Here is a 20,659-nt window from a genome sequence, read left to right as displayed (position 1 = left end):
ATCCTCTATGAGTTATTCTCCAGTGTATCCTCCACGTGTCATTCTCCAGTATATCCTATGCAACTCATTCTGAGTGCTATTTTCTAGAGTTTATGTAGCCACTTTGTTCCTCTGCCAGTTGCTAATTCCTGGGTCCCTGACTAAGGGGCCACAACCTGCTGGTTGGGCACAGCTAAGACCATATCCCGCTTGGAGGGGTCACTGGCACAAACCAACAGCCAGTTAGACTCTGCGCCCCTAGTTAGGTCTTGCCAACACCTGGAATTAGCTGAGGAGATCTAGTATATTACTCTTCGTCAACTGCTGCCTCTCTGCCTTGTCCCTCCGACTCCCAGTCTTCGGACTGGAAACCTCCAATGCCAAGTCATGACAAGACTCCTCCAGGGAATCTGGAACCAGGTATTGCAGCAAGGAGTACCTAATCTGATCCGATGAGCCAATAGGAAACTGACTTCTTAGTGGAGGATCATTGCACTCACAAATGGCAGACCAGCACCTGAATTCATATCAACATTCCTCAGCAGTTCTACTGCCCTGTTTGAGGAAATGTAAATTAAACTCGACAGACAGAACCTAGTCAGGATAATCATAGAGTAAGCCTAAGGCTTGAAAAAAATGCCTTTATGGACTGGAAGGCAGAGTAATTGGGGCTTAAGATGAAAGCCCAAATTTTGGGGTCTCCCTATGTGTAAGGAGATAATAATTCCAATCCTTTGTTGCTCCGACCCAGAGGAAAGGGGCCTCAATCTGAAATATAATTTACAACTCTCATTAAAGTTCCAGAATAGTCTCCAGTTTCCAGAAAAGTATACTGGAAGTTGAAGTTTAGGTTCGGTTATGAAACTATGGGGTACTGGAGCAGATTTCAAAGCCTCCTCTTGAGCAGCTAAATGATGTGACAGGTCTTGACTGAACTGAGAAAATGTCCGTAGCTGATTTGCCAATACATGGGCTGGATTTTGGGATGGATTCACAAAGAAAAACACCCAGAGGGCTCTATTTATTAACATTATTTTTGCTAAAATAAAGTGAAAAAGGGTGTTTTCACACCCTATTCACATTATTTTAGTTTCACCTGTAGTTATTACAGGGCAATTGGAGTAGAATTAGTAAAATTCTACTGCAACCCCCAGTATCACTTATTTTTAGTAAAGCAGATCACATTTCCCATAATTGTAATGGGAAATGTGATCCGACCACAGTTACTAAAAATAAATTGTAAAAAAATACCGGGGGAAGCCCTGTGATAATAACGCCACCTGGAGGTGGCGTTATCCAGGGTCTCCCCCGGTTACCGGGCTCCCACTCTGCTCTAATGGGGAGAGCAGAGGCGGGAGCCGGTACCAGTAATCAGCTATGTGGTCTAAGCAGACCGCAAGCTGATTGCTGTAAAAAAAAAGGAAAAAAAAATTAAACATTTTTTTTTTTACTTACCTGAATCCAGGGACCGGTGATCGGGCCACCGGTGATGGCTCCTCTCCGGTCAGCTGGTCTCCCATAGTACACTGGGGCCCGGTCATCAGGTGATCGGGCCTCAGTGCAGTATGGGAGATCACCTGATCGGGAAGCCCGGAGAAGATCACCGGAGGCCAGGAGGATGCAGGTAAGTGTAATGAAGGGAGGGGGGGTCGCGGGGGGGGTTGCAGGGGTCCGCGATTGCAGGGGCGGGGCTTAGCGCCGGGGACGGGGCTTAGCATCGGTGGGGGGGTAGTAGCGGTGGTCGGTCAGGGCATGCGCGGGCTCTTAGTAGCGGTATTTTTTCCGAAAATACCGCGACTAGAGTGCGGATGGGATCCGCAGGGACAGAGCTTTATCGCAAGCTATGTCCCTGCAAGGGATTTATAGTAAATACCTGTGATATTGCCTGAATTCGCAATGCGAATTCACTCGGTAATATCACACTACAATCCGCATTCAATATGCGGATTGTAGTAAATAGAGCCCACAGTCAGCCAAATGTAGCAAGTTATAATGTTATGCATGCCTAGATTACTATATGGTACAAACAGTGATTAGATGTGCACTGAAGGGGTAATTCCTGTAATGGGTGTGCGGCTAGTAATGAGAGGTTGCCCCCCTCTCTATAAACATCAAAGATACAATAGGGGTACTGCGCTCAACTCCTACAAGTGTGTGATGTTTGGAAATAAGGGAGATGCTCTATGTCTAAGATCAAGCAATTGACTTTACTATTGAATATGCAAATGCAGTATATGTTACACAATATAAAATGAAAGCAAAGAATCAAAAACAAGTACAGAACAAAACACAAACAGAAATAGAAATAAAACCAAAAAAAACAAGCTCAATGCCTTTTCTGTCAGCTGTTCTGACTTAGCAGTCGGTGAAACAGGGCAAATCGCACTGTGGGAATTGTGTCAGCGTGAGAGTATTTGGTTGCTGGTAGGTTGGTTGAGGTTTGTAAAAGTTACTGTGTAAGGGGGATGTAGGGGAGTAGCGACATCCCATTACTCACCCTGGTGATGGTCCATTGGTGTTGTGGTTGTGGAATGTGTCGTTGCCCAGTATGTCTTCAGGGCGGGAGTAAAGGGCTACAGGCTAGGGTGATCGGTAGGCAGCTGGGGCCAGTGCTGTGCTTTGTGATAAAATGGCCCTGAGCCTGGTGCACAGCGATCCTCCTCTGCCTGGGGAGTGGACGATACCGGTTTTGATCTTCTGATCTCTACAGGACACCCCCTCCAAGTAGGAACTCACCTGCTGCTGGCCACGCTGCCTGTTACTCTCTCTAGGGCCCTCAATGGATGTTAGCTTCTCTCGTCTCCATTTCCTTGGTAACTTTTAGGTCACGTGACCGCTGTTGGCATCGGACCATCCTTGGTTCAGGTTTAGGTAGTGAAGTTGTATGTGAATATTGAGAATAGTAGTCTGGGTACTGTAGGTGCTCCAATGCATTTTGTTCACCACCGGCTATCCTCTGGGAGTTTGTGATGGTTAGTGGTGTAGCTAAGAGAGGGTTAAGGCCCCATTCTGGGTCACACCCCTCATCTGATGGGCTTGCAGCACAATTGGTCCATTGTTTGTGTTGCTCTTTTATTGGCTATTTCACATGTCAGTTTTTTTTGGTGTGAAGGTTTAATTTGCAGTAGCTGAAAATTGTGTGGTTGGGTGACACATAGCTGATATTAATGATCCAGTTAGAGAATTAGATAGTCGGTAGTTGACATATGATTGTGCTCATGGGTATATTAAGACAAATATAGATATAAATATAAAATATACATATAAAATTTAAATACAAATACGGCGTCAGTGAGTGTGGCCTCCGGAATCTATATACTCCATGCACACAGACATTGACGATTGGAATGCGTTAGTGGATGCAGTGTCAAACAGGGAACCAATATAAGATAAGTTGCAAACTGTATCTCATTTTTGATTTACGGGTAGTCTCTCCTTTCTTACCATACAATTCAATTTGGTTTACTGTTTGAACTTATTATACTGCTTAATTTCAACATATGAGATACATTGATACGATGTTGTTGCAAATCTGAATAATAATGACAGAGCTATGGATGCAAGATACATCTTTAAAGAGTCTGTGTTTATATGAGAAGAAGAAACTTTCTCTTGGTATTGCAGTATTTCTGTTTACAAGAAACTTTGTTTTCCCCTTTTTCTTCTTCTTTTATCTTTATATGGGGGCATATTAATAACAAGTCCTGTATCAATTTTGTTTTTATCGTTGACAAGGGTGAGACATTAGGTGTACAGACAATTAGATATACAAGTCATCCTGTCTCTATATCGCTTCGTCCATAGAAATTTAAAGTTTTGTTACCAACAAGCAGGGCTGCCTTCAGAAATTGTGGGGCCCGGTACTGATAAAATAGGTAGGGCCCGCCCCCCCCCCGGAGGTATGCTGCAGATAATGTGCCGTGGATTACGTGGGTGGAGCTACTTTGGGGTGGGGCATCAATTGGTGGGCAAACCAGTTTAAAAATTATCAAAGTTTGACATGTGGGGGCACTTGTTAGGGAAGGGTGGTTGGACTAGGGGGGGTAAAGGGCAGGGAAGGTTGGCTGGACTGGGTTAGGGGCAGGGCAGGCAGGCTGGACTAGGGGGGGTACAGGACTGTGGCAGGACAGGGAAGACAGGCTGGCAGGGCAGGACATGGAAGACAGGCTGGCTGGACTGGGGGGCTGCAGGGAAGGCTGGCTGGCTGGGCTGGGGCAGTGCAGGGAATGCAGGCTGGCTGAATGCCACTGATCGGCCAAGCCGGCCAGGGGGGAGAGGCAGTCGGCAGGGGAGCAGAGTCAGCTAGGGCAGCTAGGGCTGCTGACAAAAAGCAGGAAGGTAACGCCTTTTTTCCTGCTTTTATCAGTTTCTGCAGGTAGGACACAAAATTTTTCTCTCTTCTATATAAATATCATTCCTGCACAGCCCTTGGGGGCTGCAAGGATGGGTAAGGAGAACTTAAAAGGTGGAGAAATCAGTGATTTTGTCACACTTTTAATGTAACTAAATACAGAGAAAATAAAAGTATGGCTTTCTTCAGCTAAAATGCTGGAGAAAAGCCATATTTTTGTTTATAAATTAGACCCATATAACATGTGATTCCACATCACAGCTGCATAGGTGATTCTTATGCAATGCAACAATATCCACATAAATGTGCATAGAAAATCTAATACAATGTATGAAATACACATTCCTGTTCTAATATACCTATTGTAACTGTGTTTGCATTTTAATTAACATATTCTGCTTAGGAAAGAAAGAAAAAATGAACTTTCCTGTGTGCTCCCAGTAACCAGCTGGTGGTAATAAGTGGAAACCTGAATATCAAAGTGGGAAAGCTAGGGGCTTCATATGAGGGTCCTTTAACACCGGGGCCATCATACAGTCAGGTCAGTAGTATCTTGTAATCAGGAGCAGGGAGTCCCACCTCACCTTTACGTAGCTCAGTCTGCCAGCAGTGAACGGAGACTTTGGAGCACCCGAGTTCTCTTTGAGGGAGACTGACCCCAGCGGTGTCTCTGGAACGGCCGGTGCCCACCACCAAAGCAGCGTGGGCTGCAGGCACTGGCAGGTAGAAAGCGCATCAGCACGGCAGAGGCATTTGAAATATGTAGCCGGCCGTGAGCCAATCACAGCTCGCGGAACGGCAGCCAATCAGGAGCGGCCGCTCCTGATTGGCTGCCGTTCCGCGAGCTGTGTTTAGCTTGCAGTCGGCTCCATATTTGAAATGTCTCTGCCGTGCTGCGCTGATGTTCAACCTTTTTCTTCCTGCCGCCCGTGCATTTCTCGCCGATGCCACTCGGGCCCCCTCTCTCTCCGGGCCCGGGACTGGAGGCCCGGCAGTCCCCCCCTGATGGCAGCCCTGCCAACAAGAGTCAGTGCGAATGTGTATGTTCAGGCTAGTAAGTTCATGATTAGATATCCTTTATACTATATTATTATAGACAAATTGGATTATGGACTAGAATACTTAAATATATTATTTTGTATATCAAATATTTGCATGGTTTGATCACTAACTATTTATACATCAAGGCTATCGGACCTTGTATAGGATATATCTATCCTGGATAAAATTCTTCTTATTGAATTAGGTATATATATGTATGTTTTGTACCGTTTATGTGTGTGTGTCTAGTTTTTAAGTGTTATCTATTAAAAGTTAATTTTTAATTAGATCATGTATCTTACTTAAGTAATGCCCCCAAAAAAGAGTCTTCTTTTGTCTCTCGGTTTATTTTTAGTTTTTCCCTGACTCTGGGGAGCACCACCAACAACATAGGCCCTGATTCAGAGCCGGACGCTCTGACCAGAGCGCTCGCTCTGAATCAGGGCCCACCTCCATTAAAATGGAGCGTCCTCCTGGACGCTCGTATAGCTGTGGGTCGGACTTGTGAGTGAAACCCTGTAGTCGGGTTTCACAACCGCAAGGCCAGGAGTGATTTTGGCTCTATCATCCCACTAGTGATGTCAGTGGGGCCGGCTTCAGACGGTAGGCCGTTCCCATAGGAACGCCTCCGTCTGGCAGGCACGCCTCCGGAACGCCCACCAAAGGGGGCGTGCTGTCAATCAACATCGACAGCACGCCCCCTTTGGTGCGGGACCCGGAGCGATGGAAAGTCCTTCGCTCACCGGGTCTCGCGCATGCGCACGACAGAGCTCCCTCCGTGATTCGCATGCGCAGTGGGGACCATCGACCCACTTGCAAGCGTACTGCTGCTCGCGAGTGGGTCTGAATGACCCCCATAGTCCACTGTGTGGCAATTAATATTTGAAGTTGGTAATTGTCAAAATGTTAACAGGCTGATATTGTATTTGTTAAATCAGGTTTTTTCGGATCCGATATTATTGCACTAGTCCTGTGCGATTCTCATTTCTTTGTTCCTATATCAACACTGGCCAGAAAGGGAAGGTCGTCCAGGGCCATCTTCATTCTTCTGCTTCTTCTGCCTTGAAGTTAGCTCCTCTGAGTCTGCATGCTGCTGTCATGCCTGACACTGGCTGCCAGGGTCACTCAGTCACTGACCACACTGACTGGGGTGGGGGCGGAGCTTCCTGATGACTCATTGGTTCTCTCAGCTAGTGATCAGAGGAGACTGAAGTAGACAGATAAGCTAACTTCATACTCCTCAGATCACTGGCTTAAAATAACCGAGTAATCATCAGGCAGCCGGGCCCCGTCCCCACCCCAGTATTGCTCAGCTTCTCCATTCAGAAGATTCCCCTATACAGTACCGGGTCCTGCATGTCTCTGCAGCATGCGGCTGCAGACAGCTGGCGGCCCCCCTCCACCCAGAGCTAAATCATACCGGCCCAAGGGGAGGAAGATGACACCCTGCCCTCCGACCCAGCCAGGCAGCCCAGTAGAGGGCAGCCGCAGCATGCTGGTAGGAGAGCCCCCCGGCCGGGTCTGTAACTAAGTACAGAAGCTGGCATGCCCCCTGAGTGTCTGGCCGTGGTAGGTGGAGTGGGAGGGCCGCTCTGGGGGCTGGTCCTGTAACTGTCAGTAAATCAATTTTGCTGTGCGACTGCGGGATAAATGCGGGCGGGCCCCCCAAGTGTGAGGGGTAAGGGCGGGCCCCCCAAGTGTCCGGGCCCAGGACTCCAGTACCAGCAGTCCTCCCCTGATGGTGGCCCTGGTCATAAGGAAGAAAGAGGTGGTGCACTACTCCCAGACCTACTGGTTTGTCCTGATCTGTCCAATGAGGAAGATACTGCTGTGTTGAAATCCCCACCTAGAATGAGATGACCCTCCATCCAGCCCTGTAACTTAGCATATAGATCTGAAAAAAGAGGCATTAGGACTGTTAGTAGCATAAATATTTGCTATTGTAAATTTTTCACCATCAAGCAATAATTTTAGAAAAATAAAACGCCCTTGAGAATTTAAGAGGGTGTCTAGGATTTCATATCCCAGTGATTTATTAAATAATATCAAAACCCCTCTCATTTTTTTATAATAGGAGGCCAATCAGGGGTGTGTCTATAATGGGTGCAGGGTGTGCCGTGCACACGGGTCCAGGGGGGCCCACGCCACACACCCTGCACTCATGTAAAACTTAGCTCTCAGAGGTCCCACGTCGGGTCTCCCAGCACTGCTCAAATGATGGAAAATGGCTGCTGCAGTCATTTTGTGGCTTTTGCGCATGTGCTGTGAGGAAATCACCAGGAAAATGGTGGCTGCAGCCATTTTTGTGGCTTTTTGAGCATGCGCTGTGAGGAAATCATCGGAAAAATGGCAGCCACGCCATTTCCCCAGCGAGCTGCACATGCGCAATAAACTACTGGCACACTCTAGTGCCCAGAGTCTATTGATTTTGCAGTGGCCGGCCAGCAGCATCAGTCGGCTGCTGGCCACCGCAGTTAGAGGAGGGGGGCCATAATGGGCGATGCACACAGGCCCCCCCCTCTCTAAAGATGCCCCTGAGGCCACTATAAGATCACCTACCCAATTTCCATTTAAGGTGTTATTATCAGAAACCTTCCAATGTGTTTCTTGGAGGAAAACTACATCGAGGTGAAATCGTTTTAATTGTTTTATCATTTTCCTCCTCCTAATCAGACTATTTAAACCCTCTACATTCCAGGAAATGAATCTCAGAGAGGTTATAACCTGGCCAGCATCTAAGGGTATAGAAATATCTTGAAACATTTAACCTATGCCCTGTTTGGGAGGCAGTATAAAATAATGTACAAAATGTGTGCATTGTATCCTGTCCCAACGAGCAGGCACAATGCAAGGATGTATAGATAACCAACCTGGATGTTTTCCATTTTCATGTAACATAGAAACACCACCTGTGAGTGAAATTAGAACTACAAAATCATTCGAGACAGTTTTACATTTTGAAAAAACCCATATGTGTGGCCAACCCGGCCTATGAAGAAAGGGATAAGTCACTGAGTGAGAAAAATACATAAGTTACAGAGTGAGAAAAATACACCTTAAGAAACTGTGTTAGCCTGGAAAAAAGTGATTGAGAAGATCTACAAAGCCATAAGGCCGCAGCCAATTATCACCTGACAACAAAAAAAAAGCATACACAAAAAGAAATCGACCCTTCGGTCGAGCAAGTAACAACACACTGTAAATAGTATGAGGACAAAAAGTACTCAACATGCCAATTATACTATATATAAATACAGTGGCGAAGTGTACCCAACACAACAAATAAGGGGTCTTATATAGTATGCCATATTGCAGAATAAGAGAAGAATGTGTAATGTGTAACGTAAAGGCAGCAATTTTGTGAAATAAGAAACCAGTAAATTTGTTGGGTAGAAGGATTAATTGCAAGAGGGTAACTGAGTAATCTCGGTATTAGCAAAAAGTTATAGTCAGTCATCAGCAGCGACTCCTTTGGGGGAATGAGTCCAAGCAGATTTCAGGAGGTTGGAGGCAGAGTTGGGGTTGTCGAAGAATTAGGCCGTGCTATTGTACAAAATCCACAGTTTAGCAGGTTAAAGGAGAGCAAAACTGAAGCTGCTTTCAAACAGTTCTTTGCAGATTGAAGAGAATTCTCTTCGTCTCATAGCAACTTTGTAAGAACATTCCTGAAATACTGTAAGAGCAACTTCGTACTTAGTAATTAAGGTCTGATTGTTTGCGATATGCTTCCATTAACTTGACCTTTTCAGCATAGTTGAGTATGCGCATGATGACAGGTCTCGGTCTCCACTGATCAACTTTATTGTCTGGACCCACTCTGTGGACTCGTTCAATTAGGATTGGGCATGTGGCAGTATCCAAACCCAGTTCGTTAGGGAGCCACACCGAGACCAGGTGCAAAAGGTCTTTCAGTTTCGCTGACTCTGGGAGGCCTATAAGGCGGAGGTTGTTGCTATGCTTATGATTCTCGAGATCCTCAAGATTATCATTGAAGGCGTTAATGGTAGATTCATGTCTATGGACTATAGATTTGGGAGCTGCCAATTCATAATCCAAGGTGGAAATTCTCTATTCTGCCTGGTCAAGGTGTGTGGAATGTTGTAGTAGCTGTGTGGGAGCTGAGTTAACAGAATTTTTCAGCTCTGTGTGTGAGACTGACTAGCTTTTTTGATGAGAATCGGTGAAATAAGGTCAGAGATTTATTGGGCATGTTGCAAAGATTGTGAACTGAAACATGAGGGATCATCCACCATATTGATATCTTCCCTCTGAGGTGATGGAGGGGAAAGTGAGGTGTTGTGTGGGGGTGATGTTCCATTAGCTTTGGCTGTGGTACCACCTTTAGGACCTCTTTGCTGCATGGCCACAAATTTTGCCATTTTAATGAAATAGTGTGTTTATAGATCAATAGGAAGTTCAACTGGTTGTGCTGTTTCAAGCCTATCTTTTTTTTATATAGGTGATTTAGGAATGCTTGTTTCGAATGAGGAGTTGGGTCCTCTTGCTGAAATGGTGAAGCTGCCTAGCAATAAGCCTTTGCAAAGTAGCAGAAATGTTCACTGATAGCACATGGAGATCAGTAATAATCTTTACTACTCCTATAAGGAGTTTACAGCAGAGGAATGCAGGCAGTGTGCAGGGCAGCCGTGTGTAAGATGGAAGATGGTGGGTGTCAGCATGGGTCATATTGGAGCCCATTGCTGCAGCAGAAGACTCCCTAGTAGCTTGGCAATAGTGGTGGTGATATAGTGGGGGTCATTCAAAGCCTGCGTGGAGCCACCTGCTGAAGCCGCAGCCTGAAAGAGGAGCCACGCACTAATGATAATGTGGCAGCCAGGTGGGGAGGGAGAACTAGCTTCTCATTCTGGGGTTTGGAGGGTTGGTGGAGCAGCAGAGGAGCTCCTATAAAGCACAGCCATGTCATTGGCCCACCCACCGGAAGTACAAAGAATTATTTTTTATCATGATAAAAAATGATATCATGATAAATTACTTACAATGGAACAGTAAATTAGATGAAATTATATTTGGTAGTGTACAGTGTCTTCTTTTGTCCAATTATGTAGAAATTTTTTATAAATAGTTCAATATTTGTGGGCTGCATGGTTTATTAGACAAAGTTGTTTCCATAACAGACTTTTTTATTTTGTGATAAAATAAATGTATGTTGTGAATGTACAGTATGTTGTGAATTATATTTTGCATTCAGTGCATTTGTTTGTTGAGATCTAATAATCACCATACTATATTAACCTTTATTTTTGTTTAGTCTCCCCTAGTCCAATCAATTTTCAGTGGAGATCCTGAGGAGATACGTATGCTGATCTATAAAACTGAGGATGTGAATTCTTTGGTAAGAGCTTGAAGTTTTTTCATGAGTTAAATGCTTGTTTAATATTTCTTACTCCTGTCTATAACATTTCATCAGAGTGTTTTTAGTTCAAATTAAATGGCATTAGCTTCTTGTTTATACAACACTTTGTAAATAAATGTAATGAAATACTGCCTAGAAAATGTATGCAGTATACTAATTTCTCACAGTTATGTATATTAAAGATGTGGGCAGACCCTCATGTTTTTTCCTAAATCTTCATCAGGTTTTGGTTTTTGAATTTCAATTCAATTAAAAATGTAAATTTTAAATTTGATAAAAATAGCTAAAATATTTGGCCTGCTATTGTTCCTACAGTATTACTAACATGATAACATTAACTAAAAACTAAGCAACAGAGCATAGACACAAAAGCACGGCAGCTTGAAAAAATATAGCACTATGAAACATTGCAACACAGCAGTGGCATACAGATGTTAGTTTATTAAACTATATGACCCCATAGAATGAGTTAATTAAGGAAGTAATTGATTAGAGGCCTGAGGTCAGCATAGGAAAAGAGAGGTGGAGTATTTATGTAATGGAAGTCAGATAAAGCATTGATTGATTACTAACAGTTATCATTTAAAAAAAAAAAATTGGAAGCATGGAACAAACTATTAACAAAGCAGCCAACTTTGAAATTTCTAATGCAATTGCAAACTGATCCATGCAGCAAATAACAGGCCTCAGGAGTTAGGACAATACAAAAGTTGCAAGAGACAGAACACCACCAATTATGCCCCAAAATACAGTACTGTATTATATGATTATTATTATAATTTATTATACACTGTCTGTCAAGCACACACAAGAAAGATGATAAGAAAAGTATGCAAAAAATATGATAAATAGGATGGGCTTTCCGGAGACAGAAGACTGTCAACAATGCCAAAAAAATACATTATTTTCTGATTACTATTACAAACTGTCAGTCAAACACAAACAAGAAAGGATGATAAGAAGGATGAACTGGTGATGGATGGCCTTGCGAAAGACAGTAGACAGTCAAGTACAGAACATAATAAAAAGAGAAGTGATGCACAATGGAGTTGTCATTGGTCCCTCCCATTTACCCTTATGTTGTATGTTAAAAACGACATGCACAGTTTAACAAACCAAGCACTTCAGTGAAAACTGCCACTTCTGGGGCTGAAGTGCTTGGTTTGTTTGGGCCACCATAAAAGAAAACATCTTGGTAGTTTGGTTAAACCAAGATACCAATAGGCTTCAGGTGGCTAACAGAGAGCCTGATTCAGCAAGGAATGCAGTTGCTAATACAAGCGCAATCAGCCCATTGTTGCATTCTGTGAATGCATATGCAGTGCATGTGCACAAACTAGCCACTGTGACCGGGACTGCAATTGCAGAGGCTACGCAGACCAATAGGAGAGCGATTCAGAGGAAGTGCCATGAGGGTGGTGATGGGAGGGTGGTCAAAGAAAAGCAGGCATGCCAGTGTATTTCAGCGCCATTGCAGGGGCGTACATAAATTAGGCACTGCGATGCCATATGCAGCCATAGCACTGATAGCATGCGTGGCTGTTAGCAATTTCTGAGTAAGGTCTGGGCTTGTGCAAGTGTGCATATGGGTCTGATGTTACTCAATGTTACCAATTGTTTCACTATATTGCTAAGTATTATGGATGTGACATTAGGGAAAGTTGCTGTCCTTATGTAAAGCTGAGATCGCAATCTTATACTGCGTTCATAATGCATTTGCATATCAGAACTGATGTTAGCAACTGCATTGCGTACGCATTAATAAAATAGTGATCCATGCTGAATCAGGCCCAGAGTTGTTAATAATCCTCACAGTTGGAAGATGTCATCATCCTTATCATTATCCTCTTCACAATTGTTTTTAATATCATCCTCATATAATATCAGTTCATACCCACTGGAATCCACTGTTACAATATTCTCTATTGTACTACAATTTCAGGGTCTTGCACCAAAGGGGGCGTGTTGTCGATGGTGATTGACAGCACGCCCCCTTTGGTGGGCGTTCCGGGGGCGTGGCTGCCCAGATGGAGGCGTTCCCATGGGAACGCCTACCGTCTGGGTCCGGCCCCACTGACATCACTAGTGATGTCAGTGGGAGTGCTTTTGGCTCCGATAGAGCCAAAAGCACTCCTGGGCTTGCGGCAGCGAGACCTTACCACAGGGTCTCGTCGCAAGCCCGATGGTCGCGATGGTCAAGACCATCGTGACCATCATTTTGGCCGCTCGCTATAGCTGTGGGTGGTCACCCACAGCTATGCTAGCGGCCAGGAGGCCGCTCCAAAAAGGAGCAGGGACGGCCCTGATTCAGAGCGAGCGCTCTGTCAGAGCGTCTGCCTCTGAATCAGGGCCTGAGTTCCATCACCTCTAATGGTAGGTGGAACAAGTTCTGCCTCCTTCATGTCACTGCACAGAAGTCCCACAGACAGAGAGCCACTCTGTCTGGTGGTGGCCGCAAACCACGTTCTTCCTCCTCCTCCTCCTCCTCCTCCAGCCCCTCCTGTCACTCACTTTTTGGGGTCAACCTGCATCCCAGTGGCTCCTTTTGTGGCATGGCTTATGTGACATTGGGCACCCAAGTGACATAGACTAGTTTGTGGAGACCCCATAAAAAAAACTGAGAGTCACAGCATAAAAATAATTAAAAGTTACAATGATGATACAGAACTTTTTTTTTTCTTTTTAAGTGACCTAACATTGTAGTCTCAGCTGATGGCAGGAGTGTTAAAAAGCATCAAAAATGTATTTCACACTGTCATAGCCCCTAAAGCTTCTAGAGGCCTAGGCAGCCCCCAGGACCCTGGATATTCACTTTACAGTTTCCTATACACCACAGTGTGTGTGTAAAGAACAGTTTTCACACTTCTTCTGGCCTCTCAGACTGGCTCCACCTAGCATGGTGGTGGTGGTGGAGGGGGCGGGGCGTAGGCCGCGGGGGAGAGGAGTTCCACCACCTCTTCAGGACCACTTTAAGCACTGGCTACAAGTAAATATAACAGGATAAACATAACACGTGAGCACTGTGTGATTTGGTAGCACTGATTAAAATGAAATGCAGCATGCCTTTATTCTGTGTGTGACTGTGGGTGTATCTGTATGCAAAATACTACAGTATATTACAGTGTCAGTGGCTGTGACACTGTAATGTAGCATTTCACATGCAGATGTGCACGGTACTGTATATAGACATGCCACATATAAATTTAATCAGCAGAAAATGCTTGTCCATCGCATTGTTTTGCGAATAAGATGCATTTGAAGATAGAAAGTTGCACGAAAAGACGCTTGGCATTACCGAGTCACGCCACGGCATGGCATGCCTAGAATGGCTGTTTAATGAGCAAGATATATTTGGACACATCTGTAGTTTGTACAAGGGTCTCCAATTTGCCTATTTTCCCTCCCAGTATTCAATGGAACTGTATGACATGCTAATTTGTACATTATCATTAAAATAATCCTTCACCATTCTATTGGTGTTTACTGTATCAGTTTGAGGGGTCTATGTACTAAGCAGTGTTGGAGACAGAGTGAAAAGTGATATGGTGCCAGTCAATCAGCTCTCAACTGTCATTTTTCAAACACAGCCTGTCAGATGGCAGTTAGGAGCTGATTGGCTGGTACCTTATCACTTTTCACTCTGTCTCCTAACACTGCTTAGTAAATAGACCCCTATATCTTCTAAAACAGATAAGAACAAAATGTTAAAATCATACATATAATAAGAACCACTTAACCTCAAAGTCTATATTAAGGCCCCCCAGGCTGCAGTGCCTCTAATACATATATTGTTTTCTATCTGGTGTAGAAGCAGGAGTTCTGGATGGCATGGAAGGCCTAGTAGACAGCGATACTTGAAACATTGTGTAGAGGCAGGATATGGCTTGGAGGGCCTAGTAGACAGCGTTGCTTGAAATGTGGTATAGAAGCAGGATTGCTGTATGGCCTGGAGGGCCCTGTAGACAGCGATGCTTGAACCCAGGGTACTTGGGTCACTTAGAAGCCAGTGAGCAGAGTACACGCAGCATGTACAGATTATAACTGGAAGTCTGGCTGCACAGAAAGCAAGTTGCATAACCAAAAGTTCCACATGATAACTCTATAGCTGACAGGACGGCGACAGTCCAGGAAGTTCAAATAGGATCAGCTGCCAATCAGGCAACACTAGAAGGAAACATGTGAAATCCTTTGACATCTGGGTCTCCTAGCAACCGGCAATCTAGAAGCATGGTCAGGAGCAGGAGGAGTACTGGCAGGAGACAAGTCCTGGACTGGACTTGTAACAGCCACCTCCACTCTCCTAATGATATTGTAGGGGGGCTGGTTACACCCTCGGGAGGCAGTAATTACCATGGTACACAAGCAAGAGCAAGCAGCATACAGTGCCAAGGTGACTGCTGCTGCAACTGCTGCAGACACTCGCAGAGACATGGCCAGGCAGAGCAGCAGCTGACCCCCTAGCAGCACTGTGAGCGCATCCCAACATCAAGTAAGGGAACCCAGGAGTCAGCAGCCTTCGTCACACCCAGCAGGTCATCACAAGATCATAGCAACGCGCAAACACATCGTCAGGAAGCTGCAACCTTTGCCACTGCCAGCGAAGCTACGCGGGAGCAACACAGCATGGCAGGGCCAGACTGGGACTAAAAATGGGCCCTGGCATTTAAAGAGCAAACAGGCCCAACTTGCGTCAGCATCTGGCTCCTGGCATAGAATCCTCCCCTTACTATTCCTAGCCCCTCCCACTTCTTAGTCTATGCTCTTACAAATATAATTAATATTAGAACAACATACAAGTACACATCATTCTCTATTTTAAAAATGTAATACCTACAACAGAGCTCATCCTGCAGGGGATTCAAACATGTGCCATAGTCAGACATTACTGGTGTAGGTCACACACAAAGAAAAGGGAAGGCATTTTCCCAAATGACCAAGCCCTATCTTAGCAGTTGTACAGGATTAGATAGTATTCACTGCAGGAATTATTTAGGGCAGAGGTGCTGAACACAGAAGACACATCTGTGCACACCAAAGCAGAGCTGTAACTACATATTTTAACAAAAGAGTCTTTTTTTGCCGCAATCCACAGGCGAATAATGGAGAGTGCGTTCCGAAGGCACGCAGAAAAAAATCAAGGTGTGGTCTCACTGGGAAGGTGCGTAACCACATAGTAGTACCCCAATTAAAATTATGCCACACAGTAGTGTCACATTATTATTATCCTCTATTTCTATGGTGCCATAAGTGTTCCGCAGCACCTTACAAAGTACATAAACAAATAAGTGAAAAAAGAAACCAGTGACTTACAGTACAATACAATACAATACAGGACAAGTATATGCTGCATTAGCGATCATAGTGCTCAAAATAAGCAGCAGGGACTCAGCAATCAATTGTTAGAGCTCTTTGAGGAGTAAGAAGTAAAAGAAAGTATAATGAGAAGCACATGAGGGAAGAGAGCCCTGCTCGTGAGAGCCTAAAATCTAAAGGAATTACACCGCACAGTAGTCCCCCTTCATTACATTACACCACACAGTAGTGTCCCTTATTCACATTAAGTCACACAGTAGTGCACCTTTTTCACTTTACGTCACACAGTAGGGTCCCGTATTCACATTAAGTCACACAGTAGTGCACCTTTTTCACTTTACGTCACACAGTAGGGTCCCTTTTTCACGTTTCGTTAGTAGTGCCCAATAGTCACATTATGTCACACAATGGTGTCACATTACACCACACGGTAGTGTCCCTTCATCACACTACACTGCACAGTAGTGTCCCTTTTTCACGTTACGTTAGTAGTGCCCAATAGTCACATTATGTCACACAATGGTGTCACATTACACCAGACGGTAATGTCCCTTCATCACACTACACTACACAGTAGTGTCCCTTATTCACATTACGTCACACAGTAGTGTCCCTTTTCCATGTTACGTCACACAGTAGTGTTCCTTGTTCACATTACACCAGACAGTAGAGCCCATTCACATTATGCCACCCAGAGCCCATTCACGCTATGCCACGCAGTAGTAGTGCCCCTTATAAATTGTGCCGTGCAAGTGTAGTGCCCCTTATACATTATGCTACACAGTAATGCCCCTTATACATTATGACACACACAATAATGCTTCTTATAACACATTAAGCCACTCACAGCAATATCGTGGCATCTGCAGATTGCATCTGTCAGCAGATCATGAGGTGTCCGAAGATGGCATCCAGTCCATCCAGTCAGTTTCTTGTCCACCCTTGCCACACTTTTCATCCATCAGCCAGCCGCGTCATGACACCACCGTGGCCGCACGTGCATGGTGCCGCCGGGCAATCCTACTGGCAGCTCACAGGAGCTTTCAAAATGTCATCCAGCCATTCCTCCCAGGTTACTTCCGGGCCCGGCCCCACTGCGCATCTCATACCTGGCTGCGTCACTAAGTAATGACGTGGCCAAGGGCCAGATTAAGACTTGTGGGGGTCCCATCAATAAAATTGCCAGGGAAAAGAAAGGGAGAAAGGAGAGAGACAGAGAGAGTGATAGAGGGGATAGAGAGAGAGAAGGTGGGACAGGGAAATAGAGAGAGGGACAGGGAGTGAAATACATAGCTGCCTATTCATCGTCATTTCATTTTTACAAAAGCAGAGGAAAATGAACACATGCCCGGGTGGACACTGCCTGGGAGGGTCTTGGCGCCGGCTGTGTCATGGCGTCATTACGCAACTGCGTCATGGCGTCATTATGCTATGACGCGGCTGCGCATTTCAGAGCATGGCGCCACCCGGGAGGTTGTTCTCCCGGGTAAGCCTGCACTCCGTCAAACCGGCCCTTGTGGCCATCGGCCCTTCTGGCATTTGCCAGAAGAGCCCGATGGCCAGTCCGGCCCTGCAGCATGGCCCACGCCGCATCCAGTGGGGCTCCTGCAGCCACAGCACATCGGCACACGCCACAGCCAGTATTGAGAATCCGGGGACATTTCAAGCACAGCATTGCCCACGCCACGTCCAGCAGGGTTCCTGCAGCAGCACGCCAGGCGTCCACACCACACACCACAGCAGCCAACGCCAAGTCCAGCACGGCCAGCAGCACGCACGGGAATGGTGAGAACCCAAGTAATAATTGCAATGTAAATGTTGTTGAGGTTGACAGGGGGAGTGTTGAGGATGTTAGCAATGCGATTGTGAGGTTTGCGGGAGGGTCTAAGGTTAAGGCAGCAGTAAGAGGTGACACACAGGATAGTGGCTCTTCAGATTCTGAGGATGACGAAGCACGTAAGGTACTAAGAGAGCAGCTGAAGATAGCGAGGGCTAACAGTAAAAAGGTAAGCATTCCAGGGGTGGACACAGTCAGAAGCCAGATGGGGCAGGTACAGCAGCAGAAAACAGGTGGCTTCTTGAGGGAAGGGATAGCGATAGGCTGTGAGCTCAAATCAGTGGCGAGGCACTTGCCAAAGCAAACGAGGAAAGATATCGAGGGCTTTTGTGGACATATGCTCATTAACCAAAGCTGGGCTGAGGGACAGTGAGGGGAGGGGGACAGACAGATGCGTATAAAACCATGGAGCATTGGTTGAGCAGCATGTTTGTCTATATAGGTTGTTACATGGAGGCCTTCCCACAAGTAGGTATGGGTATGTTAAAATATACAGATTTTATCTATTCTGTGTATAAGGAGTATGGGGGATCTGTATGGTGCAGGTATGACGAGGATTTTAGACTGCAGGCGCAAGGAGGGGAACCGATTGATTTCGGTATCAGGGATTTAGATGTGTGGCTCAGAGCGCAGGTTAGCGGCTTAGCAGAAAGAGGTGTTGCCGGGCAGCGGGTTGGGACATGGAGGCCTGGCATGCAAAAGCAGGACCTTAAGTGCTGGGCCTATAACGAGTCCAGTTGCTCCTGAGCACATTGCAAGTTTAGGCATGCGTGCACATTCTGCAGCGCAAGCCACTCTGCCAAGGATTGCTTTAGGAAAAGGGCTAGTAACTCACAAAAGCTACCCGCAGCAGCAGGGACTAGAAAAAGCAATTAGTCCAGTTAGCCTAGGCAGGATCCTGGAGTTGCTGTCCAGGTACCCCAAGCTTGATTAAGCCAAAGTGCTGCGGGAGGGGTTCAGTGGGGTTCAGGGGTTCAATGATGATTTCAGAATCCCAATAGTAAGAAAAGTTTCCCTGGCAGATAGCAGTAAAGCTGCATTCACACACAACAATTTAGTAAATAAACGATTTTAAAAAATGATTTTCGTTCATTTTTTCAAGGGAATGCGCATGAATGATAATCGTTCATCATTTTAACTCAGAAAGTGAACGATTTTTTCAACAATTGAACAATAAACAATATCGTTATCGATAATCGTTCAAAAAATCATTGTGTGTGTATGTTCCTTTAGAATTTAAAATCCATCAGGGCCAAAAGGCCTAATATGCCCCTCCCATCTTTGGCAGATAGTGGAGCCGATCTAAACGGCCTGGTCAAGCGATCTCTGGCATCCAAGACGTGGAGAGCATACAAGGCGGCATGGGAGAAGTGGAAGCAGTTTCAATAGTTGGTAAGCTCAGAGGATAGGGCACCATGCCAGGTGCTGTTAGCCTTCTTAGGCAAGCTAAGGGAGGAGCAGGCATCCAGAGCAAGGGTCGGTACTATATTGTCTGGCATCTCTTTTTTTGCCAAGTTGGAAGGAGATAAAGACAAGACCAAGGCTTTCGTCGTGCACACAATAATGAAGGGTTGGGCCAGGGCAGAGATAAGGAAGCCTGATAGTAGGGAGCCGGTCACCATAGACAAGCTAAGGAAGCTTGTGGGCATAGTGCCAGTGGTATGCTCGGATGCAAGCAAAGCTACCTTATTTAAAGCGGCCTTCATCATGGTGTTTAGCAGGGCATTCAGGGTAAGCGAGCTGGTAGCAGAATCCAAGAGTTCATGCAGCGTAAGGATGTGGCTTTAGCCTGTGATACGGTGTTGTGCAAAATATGAAGGTCCAAGATGGACCAGGTTGGCAAGGGCAGATGGGTGCAGCTTAGGCACCAGGAGGACAGCGCAATTTTCCCTTTGGTAGCGGTCACGGCATTCTTGAGCATCAGGCCGGAGGGCGGGGCTAAGTTTCTTGTCCATAGGGATGCTTCTTCTCTAAGTTTGAGTTCATGGCAGTTGTTAAGAAATGCATAAGTAGCCTGGGATGGGAAGCAGGGAAATTTGGTACCCTTTCCTTCAGGATAGGGGTGACAAGTCCACAGCAGAGGGGAGGCTGGCAGAGGGGAGGCCTTAGGGAGATGGAGATCTAATAGTAACAGGATGCACGTGAGGTTCACAGGTAACTAATTATCTTCTCCTTCCCAAACCCCCCCCCCCACACAAGGCAAAATGGAGGGAGGCGAATGTGGATCGTTGGCCATTCACACATTTATTGGGCAGCAAGCATAGCCACTACCAGGCCATATGGGAGGCTGGGCCTGCCGGCAGAAGTGGCAAGAGTGTTATGGTTTGGAAAGAGGGGGATGAAGTGGCATGAGTTGAGAAGGGCCTTGTTAGTGGCCGAGGGGGTGGCTGGTCGCCAGACGTCTTGGTAGTGCATCTGGGGGCAACGACCTAGGTAAGTTGAAGTTCCTCGATCTAGACAGGGCCAAATAAGGACTTTGCATGAGTATGGAACTGTCGGTCCAGTATCCACCCCAGGCTGGCATGGTATGGGGCCTGGAAGGGGGCGGGTATCGAAAAAGCGCGGAAAAAGGAGAATGCAGCAGTGAGAAAGTTGGTGATTACCAGCAGAGGTAGCATGATACAGCACAGGGACATTGCGGGCAGCAGGAAGGGTATGTACAGGGGAGACAGGGTGCATTTGTCTGATGTAGGCATCGATCTATCCAATATTTGCGCTGCAGGAGGGTCTCGAGGTGGCCTGAGTGTATGAGATTGCAGGGTGA

General features: G+C 45.8%; 1 protein-coding gene across 1 annotated transcript in view; it reads left to right on the top strand.

Annotated features, from left to right (window-relative positions):
• Positions 1-9,940: 9,940 nt before the first annotated feature.
• ANKRD44 (ankyrin repeat domain 44) overlaps positions 9,941-20,659 on the top strand; it is a 1,197,127-nt gene continuing 1,186,408 nt past the window's right edge. The window contains exons 1-2 of the mRNA XM_088456231.1: positions 9,941-10,021; positions 10,641-10,724. Coding sequence (XP_088312357.1) covers positions 9,941-10,021; positions 10,641-10,724 — 165 coding nt within the window. The remainder of the gene's footprint in view (positions 10,022-10,640; positions 10,725-20,659) is intronic.

The sequence above is a fragment of the Taudactylus pleione genome, unplaced genomic scaffold (assembly GCF_031769625.1).
Source record: "Taudactylus pleione unplaced genomic scaffold, aTauple2 ptg000690l, whole genome shotgun sequence".
NCBI classification, from domain to species: domain Eukaryota; kingdom Metazoa; phylum Chordata; class Amphibia; order Anura; family Myobatrachidae; genus Taudactylus; species Taudactylus pleione.
This window is presented reverse-complemented; position numbering and strand designations above follow the sequence as displayed.